Source organism: Miniopterus natalensis, chromosome 22 (assembly GCF_054644295.1).
Source record: "Miniopterus natalensis isolate mMinNat1 chromosome 22, mMinNat1.hap1, whole genome shotgun sequence".
NCBI classification, from domain to species: Eukaryota; Metazoa; Chordata; class Mammalia; order Chiroptera; family Miniopteridae; genus Miniopterus; species Miniopterus natalensis.
The window spans coordinates 2,116,079-2,135,359 of NC_142102.1; the positions used below are offsets into that span (position 1 = coordinate 2,116,079).

The window sequence follows — 19,281 nt, forward strand, 5'->3', positions numbered from 1 at the left end:
GAAGCACAGCCGGGCGGCCCAGGGTGCCCTGCACTGCCCGGCCAGCCTCCCGGAGCCCAGCCTGCGCCCTCCCTCGGGATCCCGCTCACCAGCAATGCGGACGGGCTCTTCCCTGCTGTGTCTGCCCGAGTCAGCCCTCAGGTGCAGAGGCCAGAAATAGTTTTATTAAAACATTGATCATTCTGAAAACCCCTCGAGGTATATTAAATAAATGCAACCTCCAAGCTGTACAAACAGGTCTCCTGTGGCCTGAAAACAATTTCCCACAAATTCTGCCTTAATAGCAGCACTTGTGAATCAGTGCAGCTGGGGGGGCGGGTATCCATTTGGAAGACGCTTCTGTGACACCCTTTGCCACCGGCAGTTACGTGGCCGAGTCCAACACCCCCAGCCTGCCATGGAGGTGGGGTCCAGAGCTCCCCCACCTCAGCGTCCTAACGGCCCCCGGGCCAGGGTCAATGGCAGTTACCCACCCTGGGCCGGCCCCCTTTGGGTTACGGGGAGGGCAGGGAGAGTGCCCAGGCCCCAGGCCTGTGCAGGTGGGGGTCCCTGCAGGTGGGGGTCCCCCATGCTCTCCTGGGGAGACAGGGAGAGAGTGTACCCGTGAGAGGAGGAAGCCAGCCTCCCCCTTGGTTGCTCCCACGTGGTCTGGGGTCCCTGGTGAGCAGAGCAGGGTTGAGGGGTCCAGGGTGGTGAGTGGGACCCCGGGCCCATTCCCAGGGGCTCTAACCACACCTCTCTTCCTAGGACCTTTCCCGGAAGTGGGGCGCTGAGCAAGTGCGCGGGTTCTAGCCCAGGCGTAGGACAGTGGGGAGCCGAGTTTGCTGCGAGAGCAGACGCAGAGCTGGGCGGGGGAGCGTGTGGGCAGCGAGCTGAGGGGCCAACAGCGCGGGCTCCGCCGGCCGGCCACTGGCCCTTACGGGGCTGCGGAGGCAGGCGCGGGGGACGGAAAAGGCGGGAGACGCAGATGACTCGGCACCGGGCCAGTCGCCCAGGCCCCTCACCCTGGCTGCTCCATTAAACGCACAAGCCCGAGCTCCGCCCCAGAGGTTGGGGTGGGAGGTACAGGGGGCCTGGCCCGGGGACACTGCGACACCGAAGACCTGAGACGCTGAGAAGGCCCCGCGGAGAAGTCACCACCTGACTGTTCAGGGACCTGCTTGGGGAGGTGAGGAGCCCGCAGCTGAGACAAACAACAGATTTCCCACCTACCGTCCGGGGAAGCGCTCGTGGACTTACCCCCCGCGTCCCGAGGGAAGTGCTGGTCCTGGAGGCGGGTTGTAGCTCCAGCTCTCACCGGGGGGGCGGCGCTCACAGCCGACCGTCGCCTCCGTTCCTGGGCTGCAGCCTCTGGGCTGGACGCCAGCCCCCTTCTCAGCTCCTGACGACGACGCATCGGCCGCTGGGGCCCCAGCGCAGAAGGGAGGGCAGCCCGCCCAGTGCGCACGGCAGGCCGCGGGCGCTCCTGCCTTGTCCGATGCCGGGGGCCCTGGGCCACAGTGACAGTTCAGGTGCTGACGGCTGCTGGTGTGGGTGGCGCAGGCCGGGCGTTGCCCTCGAGGACAGGGCTGCTCCGGGCCGACGGCCGGGAAGTGGCTGCCGCTGGTGGAAAGGGGCCCGAGCTGCCGTCCGAGGAGGCCGGGCCTGTCTGCTCCTGCACCCGACTCGCTGGGTGTTTTCTGCAAAGAAATGGTTGACAACCTGTGTCCTCTAACGGCGACGCGGCTGCTGCCACCCGGCTGGGCTGTCGGGGACCTGCTTCCTCAGGAGACGCCGGCTGGGGAGATACGGGCTCCTGCCCCAGGCCACCGCCCTCCGAGGCCGGCAGATCCGAGGGGGCCGGAGAGTCCGCAGCTTGTCGCAGGTGCTCATTGTTACGGATTCAACAACACGGTTAGTGGGGGGAGAGCCAGAGGAAGGCACCCCACGGCGGGGGGGCCGAGAGAGACGGGGGTCCCCCGCGGTCCCCATCATGTTTGTCAGCACATGGCCTGCAGCCCCGTGGGCAGGAAGCCGGGCCCAGGCCGCGCCTCTGCTCAGACTCCCGGTTTCCTTTCACGTCGGCATACGATACAAGGCTGATGACCGAGTGACACAAACCACTGGAGAAAATGGCCTCACTGCTCAATGTCCCCTCTGTCCACGTCGCACGAAACCAGATCGGGGGAGGGGAGAATCCTGGTTTTGAAAATACTTGGTGTCTTCCTGACACGACAGTCACCTGGGTTCTGTGACGCTGGTCAGTCCAAGGGGCTCCGTGCTGGACAAACCCAGAAGTTCACGAGGGACATGAGGGGACAGTCCTTCTCTGTGTGACAGTCCAGTCCAGGGACGGACATGCCCCCCCCCCCAAGTAAACGATCGACTGGATCCCCCGAGGTCCTTCCCACGAGCACAGGGGCCTCCAGCAAGTCCAGTGTGACCCCAGGCCTGTCCGTGTCAGCGTCTACACCTGTGACTGTCACACCTGGTCCAGGACGGCCGCGCTGAAGATGGCCTCCTCCACGTGGCGCTCCTCGGAGGCGACCGCCGAGCGGATGGCGCCCACCGCGCGCCGCACCTCGGGAGGGAGGGGGCAGTGGGAGTGTTCCAAAAATTTAGCCACCAGAACCCTGGCGTCTGCGTGGGCCTTGCTGTCCACCACGGAGCGCGGCCGCTCTTTGGAGACCACGCGCGAAGCCTCGGGCTCTGGGCGCTGCTGGGGTTTCCGGGTGTCTGCGTCCCCGGGTGGGGAAGGCGGGTGCCGCCGGGCACAGGCCACCGTGACAGAGCGAGACCGGGAGACTGGAAGTCAAGGGAAAAGAGAACATCTGAGAACCCGAACGGAAACAGGACACAAGCAGCTGCCCAACAAATTCCTGAAAAGCCGACACAGCAGCTTGGGGCGCGCCTTCTGCTGGGAGTCTCGGTCCTGGGTTGGCGCCTGGGCATTTCCCTGCTTCCGCTGTCCCGTCTCTCCCTGGTGTGAGCTAAGATGGCATCGAACCGCAGGGGCTGCGGCTTCCAGGAGCTGACTGCAGACGGGCACAACCAGAGCGGGCCGGGGAGAGGAGGCCGTCAGGGCAGGGTCCCCCTCTGTCCCCCTGCTAGAATCTTGGAGCTCACAGCAGGGCAATGCTGTGCCCTCGTGGGGCTGATGGCATCTGCAGACACGTCTGCCTCGAGACCAGGGCTCAAGGAGAGACCCCGCCACCGCCTCGAGCGGATGGCAGCCCCGACGGGCCGCAGAGCTCAGAGCGCCCAGGGCCCTGTCCCAGTGCCCAGCAGGCCAAGGGCAGGGACACGGCACCAGCTCCCAACAGGGCCCACGCCGGCCGGATGGCCCCCTGAATGACCACTGGCACTGGTCTCATGTCACTCCCAGTGACCGACGCACCAACGGCCACGTTAAAGCCTGCCCTGCCCTGTTTACGTTTCAAGTGACACGAAAGAAACGCATCCTGGGTCGGGGGTATTTTACAACCAGAAAGCCCACGATGACGCCTGAGGAACAAACACTCTTGCGTGGGGCCCACGCTCCTCCAGAGTGTCATCAACACGGCAAGGCCGGCAGCATCTGTGTGTGACACTCGCAGCCTCTGATGCCCCACCCAGAGCGAAGGGCGGGGGGGCTGTGCCCTCAAAGCCCAGACAGCGGAGACCCCGCGCTCTGGGGGGCGCTGTGAGGAGCTGGATTTAGCCCCAGGCAGCCGAGGACCACTAGTCGCCCTGCCTCCCCGTTTCGCAGCAGGTGTCCAAGTGTTTTTAGGAAACAAGGGGCTCACCGGTGCCCGGAGCAGCCCGAGACGGTCCCGCTTCCAGGTCCGGGCTGCCGGAGGCACCGTCTCAGCCACAGAGACGATTCAGTTAGCGCAGGAAAGGCAAAGGGCTCTCCTAACACCACACAACCTCCCGTGGCCGAGAGCCACCAAGGCCCACGCAGGCGGCGAGCAGCAGCCCCGCCCTGGCACCCGCACGGCAGGCCGTGTCCCCGGGGCGGGCATCACCAGGGCCACAAACCAACCGCCCCTCCCTCGGTACCATCCGCCTCGGGGTCTGCGGGGACCTCGGAGGCAGGTGCCTCCGTCCCATTTGGCCCGTGAGGCAGCGTGGGGTGGGGGACGCAGAGAAGACACTGTGACACCTGGGGTCACACCCACTCTGCTCTCCCTCCCTAAATGTCCTGGTTTGCAGAGCATGGACGTCACTGAGAGGGGACGGGCCAAAGACCGCCGCCAGGGGCCACAGAGCGGGTCCCGCACGTGCGTGGGGTCCTCCCTGACCCTCGGTGTCTGAACGTGGACTCGGGTTCACTCTGACAGGGCGGAGAGAAGGTGTGAGCCCGGGACACCCCCGGAGAAGCATGTTCGGGCCCCACCTATGTGAGCTGGCAAGCGGGTGGAGGGAGGGGACAGAGACAGGGACCGTGGCCCAGGGACCCGCAGGCGCAAATTCAACATTTCCAGGCAGTGACCTTGTGGGCTCCTGATTCCTCTCCGGGGCAATTCCCCTGGGACCTATTCTATTTAGGGTCCAGCTGAGCAAGACCCCTCGGGCGAGACTGGTCCAGGGCCCCACGGGACCTCTAAGGGGTCATTTACCTCCATCTATGACAAAGTGCCCACGGCAGTGGCACCGTGGTCCAAGGCCACCCATCTTCACAGCAACAGCCTGGCCACCCTCCCCTCCCCCAGCAGTGACCCAGGAGGCGGCCGGTTTTCCAACTTCAGACCCCGTCCTCCTGGCAGCCCCCAGTGGGAAATACAAACTCCTGGGATGTGGGGCACAGGGACCCTGGCGCCAGGTCCTCAGCCCAGGGAGGGCAGTGCCCACTCTGAGAGTCACGTGGGGTGGTTCTGACCACCAGGCAGTCTGGCCGGCCACAGCGGCAGGCGTCAAGGGGCACAGCCCAGGCCAGCGCGGGTGGAGCCCAGCAAGGCTAACGGCTGGATAAAGCCTGACCCTCGGCCCTTCCTGGGCCCAGAGCTGGTGCAGCCTGGAGGCTCAGGCCGGGGTCTGGCTGACGCTCCCGGTGGGCTCTCATCTCCCCCAACTTCCCATCTCCCTTCCTTGGCCACAGCAGCAAGCCTGGCGGTGGCACAACTGGGCCCCCAACTGTCCACCTCCCTTAGGGACCTGGAGCATCAGACCCCGTTCTCACAGTGGCCCCGGGCAGGCTCTCAGGGCCTGGCCTTGGGCCTAGGGGGTTGCCGAGGCCTGGGGTGCTCAGGGCAGAGCCAGACACACGCAGGGGACACAGGTGGGCTCGGTCACCCTTACCTGCTGCCCTGGATGAGCACGAGGTAGGGTCGCTGGTGGACCGGGTGACTCGACCAGGACCCTGACGCACCCGTGTGCCTTGGTCCGGGCCCTCGGGGGAGGGGAGGCCAGGGTGAGGGGCTGGTGGCAGGGCACCCGCAGGGCCGCCAGGGGAGAGACGGCTTGGGCCCGGCGCGGTGGCACCCTCGGACACGGGGAGGCTCGCGCTCTCGGCAGGTGCTGCAAGGCAAGGAACACAGCGTTAGCCCAGGTGACACAGCACCACCCGGTGCAGGGACGGTGTCTGCCACACACCCATCAGAGCCCTCCCCAGGGTGTGGGCAGCCTGGGCACACGCTGTGACCCTGGGGGCGTGGAAACACTGAGCGGGGTGGCCAATGCTCTATGTGCAGAAAAGTTGGGGGAACAGGTCACCTCCCGAGAATCATTCCAGGAGGGGTGTGTGGGGCACTTTACATGCCACAGATGCCCAGAAGTCAGGAACCAGACAGGGCGCCATCCAGGGCAGCCCTTGGCAGGTGTGACGGTCTGGACAGCGGGGTGGCAGGATGCTGGGTGAGCAGGGCCCAGGCAGAGACCGTGGGGACACCAGGGCATCCCCGCCGGTCGGGGTGGACCTGAAAACCCACGCCCCAGGCAGGGTGCCAGCCGCTCCTGGAGTGCAGCCCCTGGGCAGGCAGTGGGGCCACCGCCCAGGGATGCCCGGCCGGCTCTAGAAGCCCAGGTACCTGGGAGTGTGTCAGAAATGCGGGTTCTCAGCCCCGCCCCAGCCCCTCAGAGTCACAAACCCCGGGGGAGGGCGGGGCCCGCAGGGCTCAACCAAGCCCCCAGGGGGTTCTGATGCCCCCGCTGTGTGGACACTGCTCTCGGCCTGGGGAGGGGAGGCAGAACCTGAATCTGTTTCAACAGGACCCCCGGGGACCTGCTCGCACCTCAGGGCCTGGGACGCAGTTCCCGGGGCTGCTTCCTCTACCCGCCACCCTCGGCCACCGCACCTCACTGGATGTTTGGGATCAGGGAGCATTTGGAAAAACAGGAAGGTGGCCCAGGCCTCCCGCACCAGATGCTCACATGCAAATTCTTCAGCATGGTTAATGCTTTTCTAAAAGACCCCCCAAACGGGGGAAGAAAATCTACAAAAGTAAATGTACAACCTTGGGGCAGAGAAGGACTTTGTAAGCCGGATATGAAGGAAAAGCCTAATAGATTTGACAACAACGAAAAAACAGCCCTGACCAGCATGGCTCAGTTGCTTGGATGCTGTTCCTGCACCAAAAGGTCACGGGTTCGATTTGCGGTCGGGGCAAGCGCCCAGGTTGCAGGTTCAGTCCCCGGTCGGGGCGCATACGGGAGGCAACCAACCGATGTTCCCCTCTCACATCAATGTTTCTCTCAAATCAATACAAACATATCCGCAGGTGAGAATTAAAAATGAAATTGGAGACTCAGGTTCAGCAAAGGCACCCGGGGCCCGGGCAAGTGCAAACCGCACACAAGTCGGGTGAGTGCGACTCGGACGCACTTTCTCGCATCTCAATTTAACAGATATTATAAATCTACGAAAAAACACTGGAAGAGTAAAACACGGACAAAAGGCTGACCTACGAGTGGACAAGTAAGAAGGTGCTCGAACTTCACAGTGTGTGCTCTGTGTTCACCTACATTACAAAGCTGAGGACACTCTGGGGATCTCGCCGGCTCCTGTCATCAGTGGGAATGGGGGGCCTGCAGGGAGCTCCACAGACAGGCTGCGGCCAAGTCCGTGCCGTCGAGAGTACGGAATGGATGGGGGGGTGCAGCGAGGGGAGGGAAAGCGGCCTCCTTTGCAAAGTATAAACTTCTCATCTCCAGTCCTGACGGGGAAAGATTTACCTTGTGTGCTGAAGCCAGTGGCAGCGTTGGGGTCCCGGGAGCCGGTGTCGGCTGCCTGCTGATCTGTACTCGGGAGCTACAGCAGGAAAGAGAAGGCAGTGAGGGAGGCGTCAAACCAGGACCCGCGAGGAGCCAGCTCCTGGGAGCACATCTGTCACCTCTCACAAGCAGGTGCCAGGGTTTCATCTGAACTTGGCCTTGCCTGGCGCCTAAAGCCACCCCTCACGAGCGCCCTGGGGGAGTAGCTGCCCGGTTCCCACAGCGTTTTCCATGAAATACAAGGGCAGTGGAAACCGGGGAGAAAAAATATATTTGTGGCATCGACTTTAAGTTGAAACCTGAGTTTAGCAATAACGGCCCAGAGGGGCTCTTGCAGGAGAGGGGGTGGGGGTGCTGGAGAAGGGGCCCCGGGATAACCTAACGTGGGACACTCAGAGCCCACCTTCCCATATCCCCAGACAGCGCTAGGCTGACCGTCCCGTAATTAAAACTCGATTGGCCTTGAGCTAAGTGAGCCCAACTGCCCCATTTCCCTTTCTTTGGAAGCTCTGTGGCTATGTCTCCCTGCAAGGAAATTCCACCCAGTACGGGTCACCTTTGTAGACGCGACTGTCTCTAGAGGTTTCCGAGGCTGAGTCCCAACCCATCCCCACCCACAGAGGTTCCTTAGGGCCGGGACCTCCCAGTGGGTGGCTGGGGGAAGGGCGGGCACAGCCACCTGGCCAACCTGCCCCTGGGCCCTTGATCTCAAAGGGGCAGCAAGGAGAGGGGGAGATGACATTAGAGGGTCTGGGTCAGGTATGGGTGGTGACCAGGTGGGGATGCAGGTCAGGGGAGCTGCACGGCCGCTGAGATGCCCACAGGTGCGCGAGTCTGGGCCCTCGGAACCTCACTGCTGGCCATGGCTTGTCCCCTCTCCTCTGCTTGGAGTTGGGGCCCAGAACTGGCCCGGTTCTCAGCGTGTTTCCTCGGCTCCCCGCACACATCCCCGCTCAGCACTGTGCTCCCCATGCCTACCCCCAATCCCTGAAGCCCCCCGAGGGCCACCTGCATGGCCCTGAACCGCTCTGTCCTGCGCTGGGTGCCACGGGACCTTGCCAGACAGACATCCACGCCTCCACCCTGGCTACTTCGACAAGAAAACCAAAAAAGGCAAGTGACCCTGATGAGTCGGAGCCAACTATGTGCCGAGTCCCAGGCTGGGTCCATTGCAAACACCCCACTCCACCCTGTGTGCTTACTACTGTCATGAGCCCCACTTTACAGACGGAGAAACTGAGGCTTTGCCAACATCTCCTGAGGGCCTGCGGTGGGGTGGGCTGGGCACGCTGAGACTGGGTGTGAGTGTGGCCGGCAAATCCAGCTCAGAGAAGGGCACCTCCCTGCCCTGCAGCTGCCAGGCCTTGGGCAGGACCAGCGATCCTCAACTGCTGTCTCACCTTCCCAGGTGACAATGACACGGGCCAGAGTCCCCTGGGTGGCCGGAGCCCCACGGTTAGAGCCTGTGCCAGCAACTTCTATGCTGTGTCCCCAAACACACAGGCCAGCGTTAGGCTCAGACACTGGGGGAAAAGGCACATACATGGGGGTTGGATGCCAGGCTCTGCCCTCAGCCTGCTGCCCCCGCCCACCACAGGGCTAATGAGACCCGCACCCACAGGCCTATTGAGAGGCTCAGAGAGGGGCACGTGCAGGCAGCCGGCCCCGTACAGGGAGCCGCTTGTCTAGGCCCCGGCCTCACCTGGCTGGCTGGGCTCGGGCCCACCACGGCCTCGTAGGGCGGGGGCAGCTCAGCGGGGTACAGCAGGCCCGGGCTGTTGATGGCGACAACGTCATACAAAGTGCTGAACGGAGAGGGAGTGAAGTCCAGGTGGAGGCCCCTGCGAAGGCAGAACCATCGACCGTCTGTCACTCACCGGGGAGCAGCCCGCGCGGTGACATTTCTCTCAAAGCAATCAGAACGTCGCTTGTCCGCTTCCCCTGGTCGGACACTCATCGCGTTTGCGAAATAAAAGCCTAATTCAATAGGCAGTTTTAGCTGTTGTTTTCTGGGAAGATAGCACCATTTTTAATCAACTCGATGGCCCTGTCTATTAAAATCAAAGCGACCCTACAGCTGATTCCATCTTTAATTAACATTTACATGTGCTATCAGGGGCTGTGATTCAACAGCGGCTCTGGGTTTCATGAGAACGTAACAGAGCTGCCAATGACTGGCTGGGTTTTATGTTTTGTTTCCGAAACTTCTATTTCCGAGTCCCTTTCCCGTCTGCGGGCCATGCTCTGTTCTGTACCCAAACCTGCTTTTCTCGCCTGCTCCCCTCTGCTCAGCTTCTGCACTGAAAATGAGCCTGGCCTTTGCCACTTGTATGTGCCAACGATCACCTCCCACCTTCCCCGATGTCAGTCCCTGTCACTGAGGCACTGACGACAGACCCACCTGTGGGCGTCGGCCGTGGGCGTGCAGCTGTACTCGGGAGGGTAGTAGGGGGGAGGCGGCAGAGGGGGGACGAACTCATCGAAGTCCAGGGTCTGGTGTAGAACAGTTCCGTGTGGGGTCACGCAGGCGGGGCTGGCGGAATGCGCCCTCTGTGGAAGGAACTAGAAAACAGAGAGATTCACAGTTACCGGGGACACCCTGTGTGGCTTGTGTCTGGTTGAGCTAATTACACATAAGCTTTAACAATCCCCTGGAACTGACAGTTTTTAAACTGTCGAGCCTTGCCGGCTAAACACACATTTTATTTTTTTACTTAGATTTTTAAAATTGATTTTGAGAGAGGGAGGAAGGGAGAGGGAGAGAGAGAAACATCAACATGACAGCAAAACAGCCATCGGCAGCCTCCGGGATTGAGCCAACAACCCGGGCATATGCCCCGACCAGGAATCGAACCGGCCACCTTTCAGTGCCCAGGATTAGGCCCAACCAACTGAGCACATAGTTGCTCAGTTCCATTAGGAGAGGAGGCACAGTATGGGAATCAGGGTCTTCAAAGGTTTAATGAAGATGCATCTGAATGGGTCTGAACGATGGTAGGATTTCAAAGGGTGGGCTTGTGCTCCAGGCTCAAGAAGAACTAGTGAGCTAGTGAAAGATGTGTTTAAGAAAAGCAAATTTAAATAAGGCTCTAGCAGTTAATGCCTCATTCTAAGGGCACTGGGGAGCCAGCGAGGGTTCTGGAGCTGGGGAGCAGCGCTATTATGGCTGGATGGTAGTGCGTGCCCTCTGGCAGCAGTGAGCAGGCTGGTCTGGAGTGGACAGAGGTTGAGATGGTAGGACATTTATTTGTGCACAAATGTGGCTGAGGCCACAAATCTGAACATGATCAAATGCTGTGACATTAGCAAGCTCTGAACTAATGGAGAAAGAATGGTGGCCACGTCCAAACAAGTAACACATCCGACTAAAAGTGGCCCCTATGGGTCTTCACACGCACAGTGCACTTGCGCCTCTCCAGCTGGTCAGACCCACAGCTTTGTGTGTTATTGTCTGAAATAGACGTGACTCGATGGCGTGGTGAGCGAGGGTCTGCCACCCTCCGCCTGGTCAGCTGGTCGCCCCGATGCTTACTGCACCAGGCTGGGCAGCTGGGAGGAGGCCAGATGTCTTTGAGGTCTAACAGGGAAATATTCTGAATTAAGTCTACAGAAATTAGAAAAATCAATGGCATACCCAAGCATGAAATGCAAAAGCGCAAATGCTTTCCTACGAAAGGTGCAATTCCACCAGGAATGAGCAAAGTAAGCATTTTCACAAGAGAGGTGAGCCGTGCAGGTGATCCCATTAGCAGGGTGAAGTAGGTAAGTGCTGTCACACGCCAGGGGCTTTTCATAGGGTAAGCGACAGGCTCGCTTCTGCTCTAAGCTCCGGGTCACATTTCCAGTGCTGTGCTGGCCCCATCTTTGTGGACGCATCTCAGACTCAGTTGGTTTCCAACTGAGCCTTTACCCTGGCTCCTCAGCCCCTGCAGTAGGAACCTGCAAGTCACGCCTGACATCCCTCTATCCCATCAGTATCTGTTTCATAAGGCAGGGTCTGTCTCAAAGCCCTCGGCCACCATACTCTGCGACACTGGGGCTGGAAGTCTACAAACCATATTTCCGGGACTCCCTTGCAGCTAGCTTCCTGTTAGGTTCCGCCAGCAGGGGGCGCTAGACGGAGTGTGGGACGCAGGCAGGAGCATGGAGTTCCTCTTGTCCTGCTCCTTCCGCACTTTCCCCCCTTCTGTTCTCTCAACTCCATGGGGTGGTCGTTGCTTCCCCAGTTGTTTTCAGGTCTGTGTCATCTCAGGGCGACACCTGGGGAACCTTCCTCACTTGGGTAACCAGCTCCCCATATGAACTGTGCTGAAATCCCAAGGGCGAGTTCTTTTCCTGCCTGGGTCTAACTGGGATATTGGGGTCCATCTATGTCTTATCCACTCTGTATTCCCAGGGCCCAGCCTGGTTCTGTGGACAACAGCTGCACCCCCTCGGCTGTGACACCTCCATGCGCCCTTGGTCATCCCCTCCTTGGCCAGAGCCTCTGACATCCCTCTGCCTTGGTCCTTTCCTCTCCAGCTCAGCCTCCAGTCTCCAGTCTCCCAGCAGGGCTATTTTTAAAGTTACTGCCCGGTGCACCAAACAGACCCACGATCACAGAGAAGATCATGGCCTCTGATCCAAAGACAGGTTGACAAGTACTCATTTGCATATTCAAAGCCAAGATACAAAGTTCACGCTGTGTGGGCATCATTTTTATAACTGTCTGCTGTAACTACCTTTGTAGATTCATCAGGCACCCATGGGTCCTAGTCTGATAGATACATAGCACCTACCACCCCGAGGTGAGGCGCTTCTATGGAAGCCAGGCCTGGTGGAAGGTCCCTGTGGGTCTCAGGAGAGCGGCCTCAGCGGGGAGCTGGGCCAGCATGGGGGGGGGGGGGGTGCACGTGAGTGATGCTGGGGCTGTGGGGGTGGGGCTGCCTCTCTCCCTGGCCCCTCACTGCTCCGTGGGCCGGCCCACAGTTGCCCTAGTTACGCAAAGCCCTTCCTGCCCTTCCTGCAGGGGTCCGACTTTACAAAGCCTGCGACCAGAGGGGCAAGACCAAAGGACACGCTGAATGAGCCAGTGTCTAAAGGAGACGTATGTAACCGCAGGCGACGTCCCCGAGGCTGACAATAAAGCAAGTGGGGAGATAAAGATCACACCTAAGAAATAAAACTGAAGAGCTGAGATCACAGACACTCTGGAGGTAAAAGCTTTCTCCGCTTAACTACATCCATAAACTGAGTTTTATCACCAGCCTGCCTTTGCCGCTGTTTCCGAACGTCTTCGAGGAATGCAGCTTTATCGATTCTGCCAGGAGGCATCACTTTCTGCATCTCATGTCGCCACGAGTGCATCACGTGAGCTGCAAAAGGTGTTTGTCCCCAAATGCTGACCCACAGAAGCAAGGACAGAAGGAGCAACGGCGCGCGGGCGGGTGCGCTGGGGCGCAGTCTGCCCCGTGGGGCGCCCGCGGCCCTTCCTGCACAAACCACACCCGTGGGGCGCGGTCTAACCGCCCGTTTCTGTGTTTTTAGAGCAGACCTGAAATTTAAAGCAGTGCGTGTGCCCACACCCCCTAGAATTTTTCCAGTTTGTATCGCAACCCACATCTAAATGACAGCGTCTGTTCAGTGACCCTCTTTGCCTGAACCTTGCCCAAGTCCTCAATTTTGTTGTAATAGACGTAATTCCCGTTGAGCTCACATGTCATTGGTTTATGTAAATCCGAATACCGCTGGTATACACTGGTTTGGGGACAGACACAACTGTCTCTTGGGAAGCTCCTGACCCGACTGCTAGAATGTGACCCGCAGGGGCTCCAGCGGGGACCGTGCTGTGGGCAGAGGCGGCGTGGCTACCTGGCCAGGGGCCAGAGGCGCGCGTACAGGACCTTACCTACTGTAGCACCATTTGCAGAGGCAGAGCCCAAACCACAGATCAAAACCAGAAACGACTCGAGCATCCGCAAAAAAACAGAAATAATTTGTCCCATCTCTGCGAGGGTGCAATGCAGATAGGAAGACATCTCTCTCGCCCAGCTGGTGTGGCTCAGTCGGTTCAGCGTCCTGTGCACCAAGAGGTTGCCGGTTCGATTCCGGGTCAGGGCACATGCCCGGGTTTCGGGTTTGGTCCCTGCTTGGGGCACGTACGGAAGGCAACCGATGGACGTTTCCCTCATTGATGTTTCTCTCTCTCTCCGCCTCTCCCTTCTTCTCTAAAATCAATTAAAAATACATATATTTTTAAAATATATCTTTATTGATTTCAGAGAGAGGAAAGGAGAGGGAGAGAGAGAGACAGAAACATCAATGATGGGAGAGTCATTGATCGAGCCCGCAACCTGGGCCTGTGCCCTGACCGGGAATCGAACCCCGATCGCCTGGATCCCAGGTCGACGCTCAACCGCTGAGCCACGCCAGGCCGGGCAAAAATATACTTTTTAAAAGCTCTCTAAATATTGACCTAAAGGGCAATACGTGACAGTTTCAGGTTATAAGATCAAATTGCAGAAATAACATGCAGTGTGATCACATTTTGACACGGAACGGCCCCTGCAGGTTCCTCAGGAAAGCGGGCTGCGAGAAGGGAGGCTGTTACCGTTTTCTTTGCCTATCTCGGTATGTTACTTGTTTTGGTGATACTATATTACTCCTTTAATTAAAGAGTCTAATGAAATGAAGTCAGGAAATTAAAGCCAATTACATCTCGACAAAGCTGGAAAAAACAAAGGATAACTTTTTTTAATTAAAAAGAGTTTCTCAGGCATCCTTCTGAGCAACTCGGTTCCAGGTTCCACCCCTCACGGTGCAACCATGACCCCCCTGGGCCATCCCACGTCTAGGTCACACCTGTGTGGCCGGCCTGGCCCAGCCTCTGACCCGCGTGGCCACCATGCTTTTAAAAAACTGATGAGAGAGAGAGAAGGGAGAGGGGGAGAGAGAAACACTGACGAGAGAGTGAAACATCGATCGGCTGCCTCCTGCACGCCCCCGACTGGGGATCGAGCCCACAACCGAGCATGTGCCCTGATCGGGAATCGAACAGGCGACCTCCAGGTGCATGGGACGCCGCCCAACCAACCGGGCCACACCGGCCAGGCCACCACCATGCCTTTTCAAATCCCAGTCACACACCCTGTCAGCGGCCCAGGGAGGACAGCAGGGCATGAATCGTCCTTTTAGAGCAGAGGAACTGAGACAAACAGGCAGCGATGTGCCCAAGGTCATGGTCCCACACAGGGCCACGGTCATACGCCACCATTTCTCCCCTGCGTCCCTGGGGCTCTGCAGGTTAACAGTGTGACCACGGCCTTAGAGGGACCGCAGCAGAGCCTTGCCTGTCCCATAGCCCTTGTTCACAAAGGGAGAGGGACTCACCAGCAGGAACCTCACCGATTTCAACTGCTGGGCCAGGGGCTCAGGAAACGAACCCACAAAGTCCTTAGTGATGAAAAGAGCTGGGGTCCTGATAGCAGCTGTTGCAATTACAACAGGCAACCCTGTATGTCCGAGTGCTGCTTTATGACGGACGAAGGGCACCGGGGACGCGGCGTTCAAGGTCATCCCTGCCACGTCCCGATAGAGGACTGACATTTCCAACACATAAAAGTCAGTGCTCGCCAGGCAGCCAGTTCGAGCCACACCACAGGTGGGGAGACAGGTTCAGGGAGGGTCGGGGACATGACCGGAGTCACCCGCTTCATAGGAGGGGAGGGATTCCCACCCAGGCGTGACTGACTTCAGACCCAGGATTTCAGGCCTGCTCACAGTCCCCAGGGCAGAGTGACAGAAGGACCTGCTCTAAGTGCATCTGCTACCGTGGCCACGACAGGCTTCTTTCCTGGTTAGCCGTCAATCTCCATTTTCACGCTTGAGCCCAGGGCATGCGAACAAACTTTCCCCATTTACAGCCCTTCGGCTCTGTGAGCTCTGGTCAGACGGGTGTGATGTTTACAGATCAACAGTAAAACCTGCCGAGGGGAGGAGGGCCCCAGTACGTAACCTTCCTTCACACAGCCCGCCGGGGAAAATCGGCGAGGCCACAGTGCTTAATTAGACACCTCTCGGAACCGGGACCCCTCGAAAAGGCCAGCCGTGAGAGCCGCGGGGACTGGCACCGCGACAAAGGCCGCCCGCCACGTGCAACTAGAAGCAATGCATTTTTAATGTCTTGATCACGACGCTCCACGGCCCTGTGTGTCAATTAGCAGACGTACTGCCACCGGGTGGACATGGAGGAACAAATAAAACAGGCGACCACCAGAGTGACTCTTTCTTTCGTGAGATGCAGAAAACACTGCGGAGGAGGCAGGGTCTTGAAGGGGGGGCGGGAGGAAGAGAGGAGAGGGAGGGAGGAGAGGGGGAGGGACAGAGAGTAAAAGGGACAGAGAGACAGAGACACAGAGACAGAGAACAAAGACAGAGACACACACAGAGAGAGAACTCCTACCCGCAGCATCAAACACCATCTCCCCATTGAGTCCTCTATTGCACTGACCTTAGGGGAAACCTACTGAGCAGTGGGCCGCGCCCCGTAATGCTGAAATAACACAGCGCCTTCTTTAGTTACTGCGCGTTTTTAAACGTGTATGAACGAGTGTGTGACCCCGGTTCCTGGCCTCTTTGCTCCCCCCACGGGAGCAGCAGTTTTTCCTGTAAGGCCCTGGCCCGAGGGCTGAAGGACGGCCGGCCAGGCGCCTGCCACTGGGCACCAGCTCAGGGTCAACCAGCACATCCACAGGGCACAGACGAGCAGTTTCTTCATTTGAGAGGAACTCATCCTCTCAACAACCTTCCTGCGTTAAAAGGGAATCTGAAGGCTTCGGAAGGAGCTGAGCCCTGGAGGGGGCCCTGGGGGTGTCTGGACTACAGGACTGTCAGTGTGATTCCTCAGGGGCACACAGTGAGGCAGCAGGACTCTGTCAGCGAGAAACTCCAGCAACGCCTTAAGTAAACACACCGATGGCACCAAATGCAAATTCCCTGTCTTTCAGAGGACGGCATGCGGTGACCTCCACGGGTCTGCAAGCATCGGGGCCATCAGGACGCACTGTCCTCGGGGCTTCCGGCTGGCAGCCAGGATGTCCCCCACCACGTGGGTTTGCACCCGGCCGGAGGGCCACTCACCATGCGCAGGATGTCGGAGGAGACCATCTGCATACAGCACATGGCGGTGGCCAAGGCGCAGACAATGGTGGACAGCACATTGAGGGCGCACACGCTGAAGAGCAGGTCCTGCGGGGGGAGACGGGACAAGGTCAGCCTCACCGTGGCAGCCCCGGTGGCGGGGCCTCGGCATTTCCGTCAAGTCCAGGATCAGTCTGCCAACTGCCTCTGGTTCCCGGAGGTTCTCTTTTGTGGTTTTTGTTCTGTTTATCTGCCTATGAACTGAAGCCTCTGTAGAAACCCAAGGACAAGGTCAGAGAGCTTCAGGTAGACGCACATGGGACACTGGGGGGCATGGCTGCCTGGAGAGGGCACCGAAGCCCCACCCACTTCCCATAGCTCCGCCCCCATGCCCAGCCCCATGCAGCTCTTCCATCTGGCTGTTCCTGAGTTATATCCTTTATTTAAAAAAAACCAAAACAAACACCCAGTAATCTAGTAAGTAAAACAAAACCAAAAAAGCAAAAAAAAAACAAAAAAAAAACTGGCCCACCTATGGACCCGTTCCTTTCTTTTCCTGCACTGCCCATCGAATTATTTATTCTTAGGCGCTAAGAAGTTTGAGAGCCCTGGATGCGTTCCAGAGCCTATTCCTTTGTCATATGTATGGTTTGCAAACATCTTCCCCAGTCTCAAGCTTGTCACCTCCACCCCCTTCGCATAGGTTTCACAGAACAAAAGCTTTTAATGTCCACGAGGTCCAGCTTACTACGCCCTTCTGAAATGCACGTTAATTTTGTATGTACTCTCATCTGCACCCAGATAAAACTCCCCGCAGAAAATAAACCCAAATCCGAACGCTTTGATTGGATGGGCACAGCAAGGCCGACGCTGCTTTGAGTCTCACCGGGTGTGATCAGTTCAAACAAATGCCAAAGAGACGTCATTTCCCGCCTCCTTTCTGCAGCTGTTCAAATGCTTGGCTTTTTTCTAGCTAACTATACACCGCCTGGAATTTCTTCAGAATTCTGCTACTGGCTTAAAAAAATGCCTTTATCTCTGCCTTACGACAGCTCAACCAGACAGTCCCCGACCAGCCCTGACACCCACATGGTATAAAATCTCCACAGGGTCCATCCAAACAGCAGGTGGGAAGACAAGGCAGGCCTGTCACTGTGGCCACCTGCATCTGAATGCCAATACAATCAGGGAAATCGTGTATATGACGAATCACGTATAAAACACACACAAGGTGGGGGGAAAGCTTTACTCAGATAAACCTACAAATGATGAATTCTTTTGAAAGTCCAGCCCAAGTACATTTGGAATATTAATAACACAATTAACAGCGCAGGGTGACGGTCATGAGAAATTACATATTAAGAAACATTACAAATTCAGGACTGATTCCTTCGGTTGTTGGAAATACTGCTGTCCAAAGGACAAATGGTCTTATTAATTTCTATTAACTCATTCATCAGGTTTTCCACAGCTTTTTTTTTAAAGAGATTTCACAGGAGAACATTATCAGCCAAGGTATAGTGATGGAAGGTGGGGGAAGGCCGTTAGTATAAAAGAAATGACATGACCGCTGGCCAACAGCAACCGTAGGTGTGTTATAATTAACAACGGACAGGGCTGGGCTTTATTGGAATTATTCTAATTTATGGTAATTATCCAATGACACGACACAGGGCTATCTTCACGGGTCTTTCGTGGCAGCAATAGGACTTAAATGTGGAGAAACGGGATTTTAGCAAAGCAGCGGGGAAGTTCGGGGAGCAGGAGCGAGACCATGCCAGTCAGCATCCCCTGCACATTTAAGGGATGTGTGTGTTGTGTTGCGTTGAATGTGTGACTTTTCCCCATAAACCTTCTCGAGTGGTGAGCACAGGTCCCAGGCCATTGAATCAGTCCCTGCAGAAAGCAGCTCTTGCATGCAAAGGTCTTTGGAGTCCAAACACGGATCCCCCACAAAAGGCGCCCAAATCAGGCGGTCCTGTGGGGAGGGGAAGTGCTTCGTGGACGCACCTATGGAAGCTCTCGTTTCAAGACCAGGCACCCCCATTTGCGATCTCCCAAAATTTCAGTGAGTGCTGGCCTTGCTGTGGCGTCTCAGCCACCGTGAGTCATGGACATGCTACTACAGGAGGACAGGTGTGCTCCAAGCACAGCATGTGCTGTGTGTTCAATGGCACTTTTAACTTTGAGCGAGGACCCAGGGGGAAATCAGCACACTCTCCACGGTGTGCAGAGCTGTACCTTGCTGGGTGATTAAAAAAACTCAAAGCCTGTCTTCTGCGTGCTGGAGCAAGAGCTTTGAGCTTTTAGTTGATGGGTGTAAATTGCCTAAACTATAATCGGAGTAAATAATCATAATTCATAGGCTATGTATTTTCTTACAGTTCTATCAAGTTTTAAGATCAAGAAAACTATTTGCAGCCTGGCTGGTATGGCTCAGTTGGTTGAGTGTCGCCCTGTGCACCGAAAGGCGGCTGGTTAGATTCCCGGGCAGGGCACATGCTCCGGTTGCAGGCTCGATGCCTGTAGGGGGAAGCTGATCCATGTTTCACTCTCACACACCAATGTTTCTCTCTCCCCCTCTCCCTTCCTCTCCCCTGGTGCAGGACTCAGCATCCCCATGGCCCTGGCAAGCCACAGAGAAGTGGGGTGTCAAGATGGGAAAGGACAGGACTAAGCTGACCCCATGGGAAACCAACCACACTATCTACACAGAGACCACACAAGACCCAAAGTATCAACCGGTTCACAGGCAACAGGCCAGCCCCACGCCTGCCAGAAGATCAAGGTTGCTTTCCCCATCTCTCCACCTGCCCCTGCCCCAGAGGGACCAGACCCAAGGGGAGGGGACAGAATGCCCCAGCCCTCACCCCACAGATGCAAGGGGTGGACAGAGTAAGGAGGGCCCACAGCGCCTCTCCACGGGAAGGAAGCATCTAAACTACACATGGACCGCAGCTCTGAGAGGGACAGTCCATGTCAAGAGCTGGAGGT

General features: G+C 57.9%; 1 protein-coding gene across 3 annotated transcripts in view; it reads right to left on the reverse strand.

Moving 5' to 3' along the window:
* Positions 1–1,525: 1,525 nt before the first annotated feature.
* Positions 1,526–19,281, reverse strand: part of ENTREP2 (endosomal transmembrane epsin interactor 2) — a 133,212-nt gene continuing 115,456 nt past the window's right edge. For 2 of the 3 annotated variants that reach the window (XM_087829221.1, XM_087829223.1), the window contains 7 exons: positions 16,288–16,395; positions 9,572–9,732; positions 8,873–9,011; positions 7,132–7,207; positions 5,227–5,478; positions 3,765–3,824; positions 1,526–2,784 (listed from right to left, as the gene is read on the reverse strand). In XM_087829221.1, coding sequence (XP_087685347.1) covers positions 2,462–2,784; positions 3,765–3,824; positions 5,227–5,478; positions 7,132–7,207; positions 8,873–9,011; positions 9,572–9,732; positions 16,288–16,395 — 1,119 coding nt within the window. In that variant the 3' untranslated portion in view covers positions 1,526–2,461. The remainder of the gene's footprint in view (positions 2,785–3,764; positions 3,825–5,226; positions 5,479–7,131; positions 7,208–8,872; positions 9,012–9,571; positions 9,733–16,287; positions 16,396–19,281) is intronic. The other variant, XM_087829222.1, reaches the window with a different exon arrangement.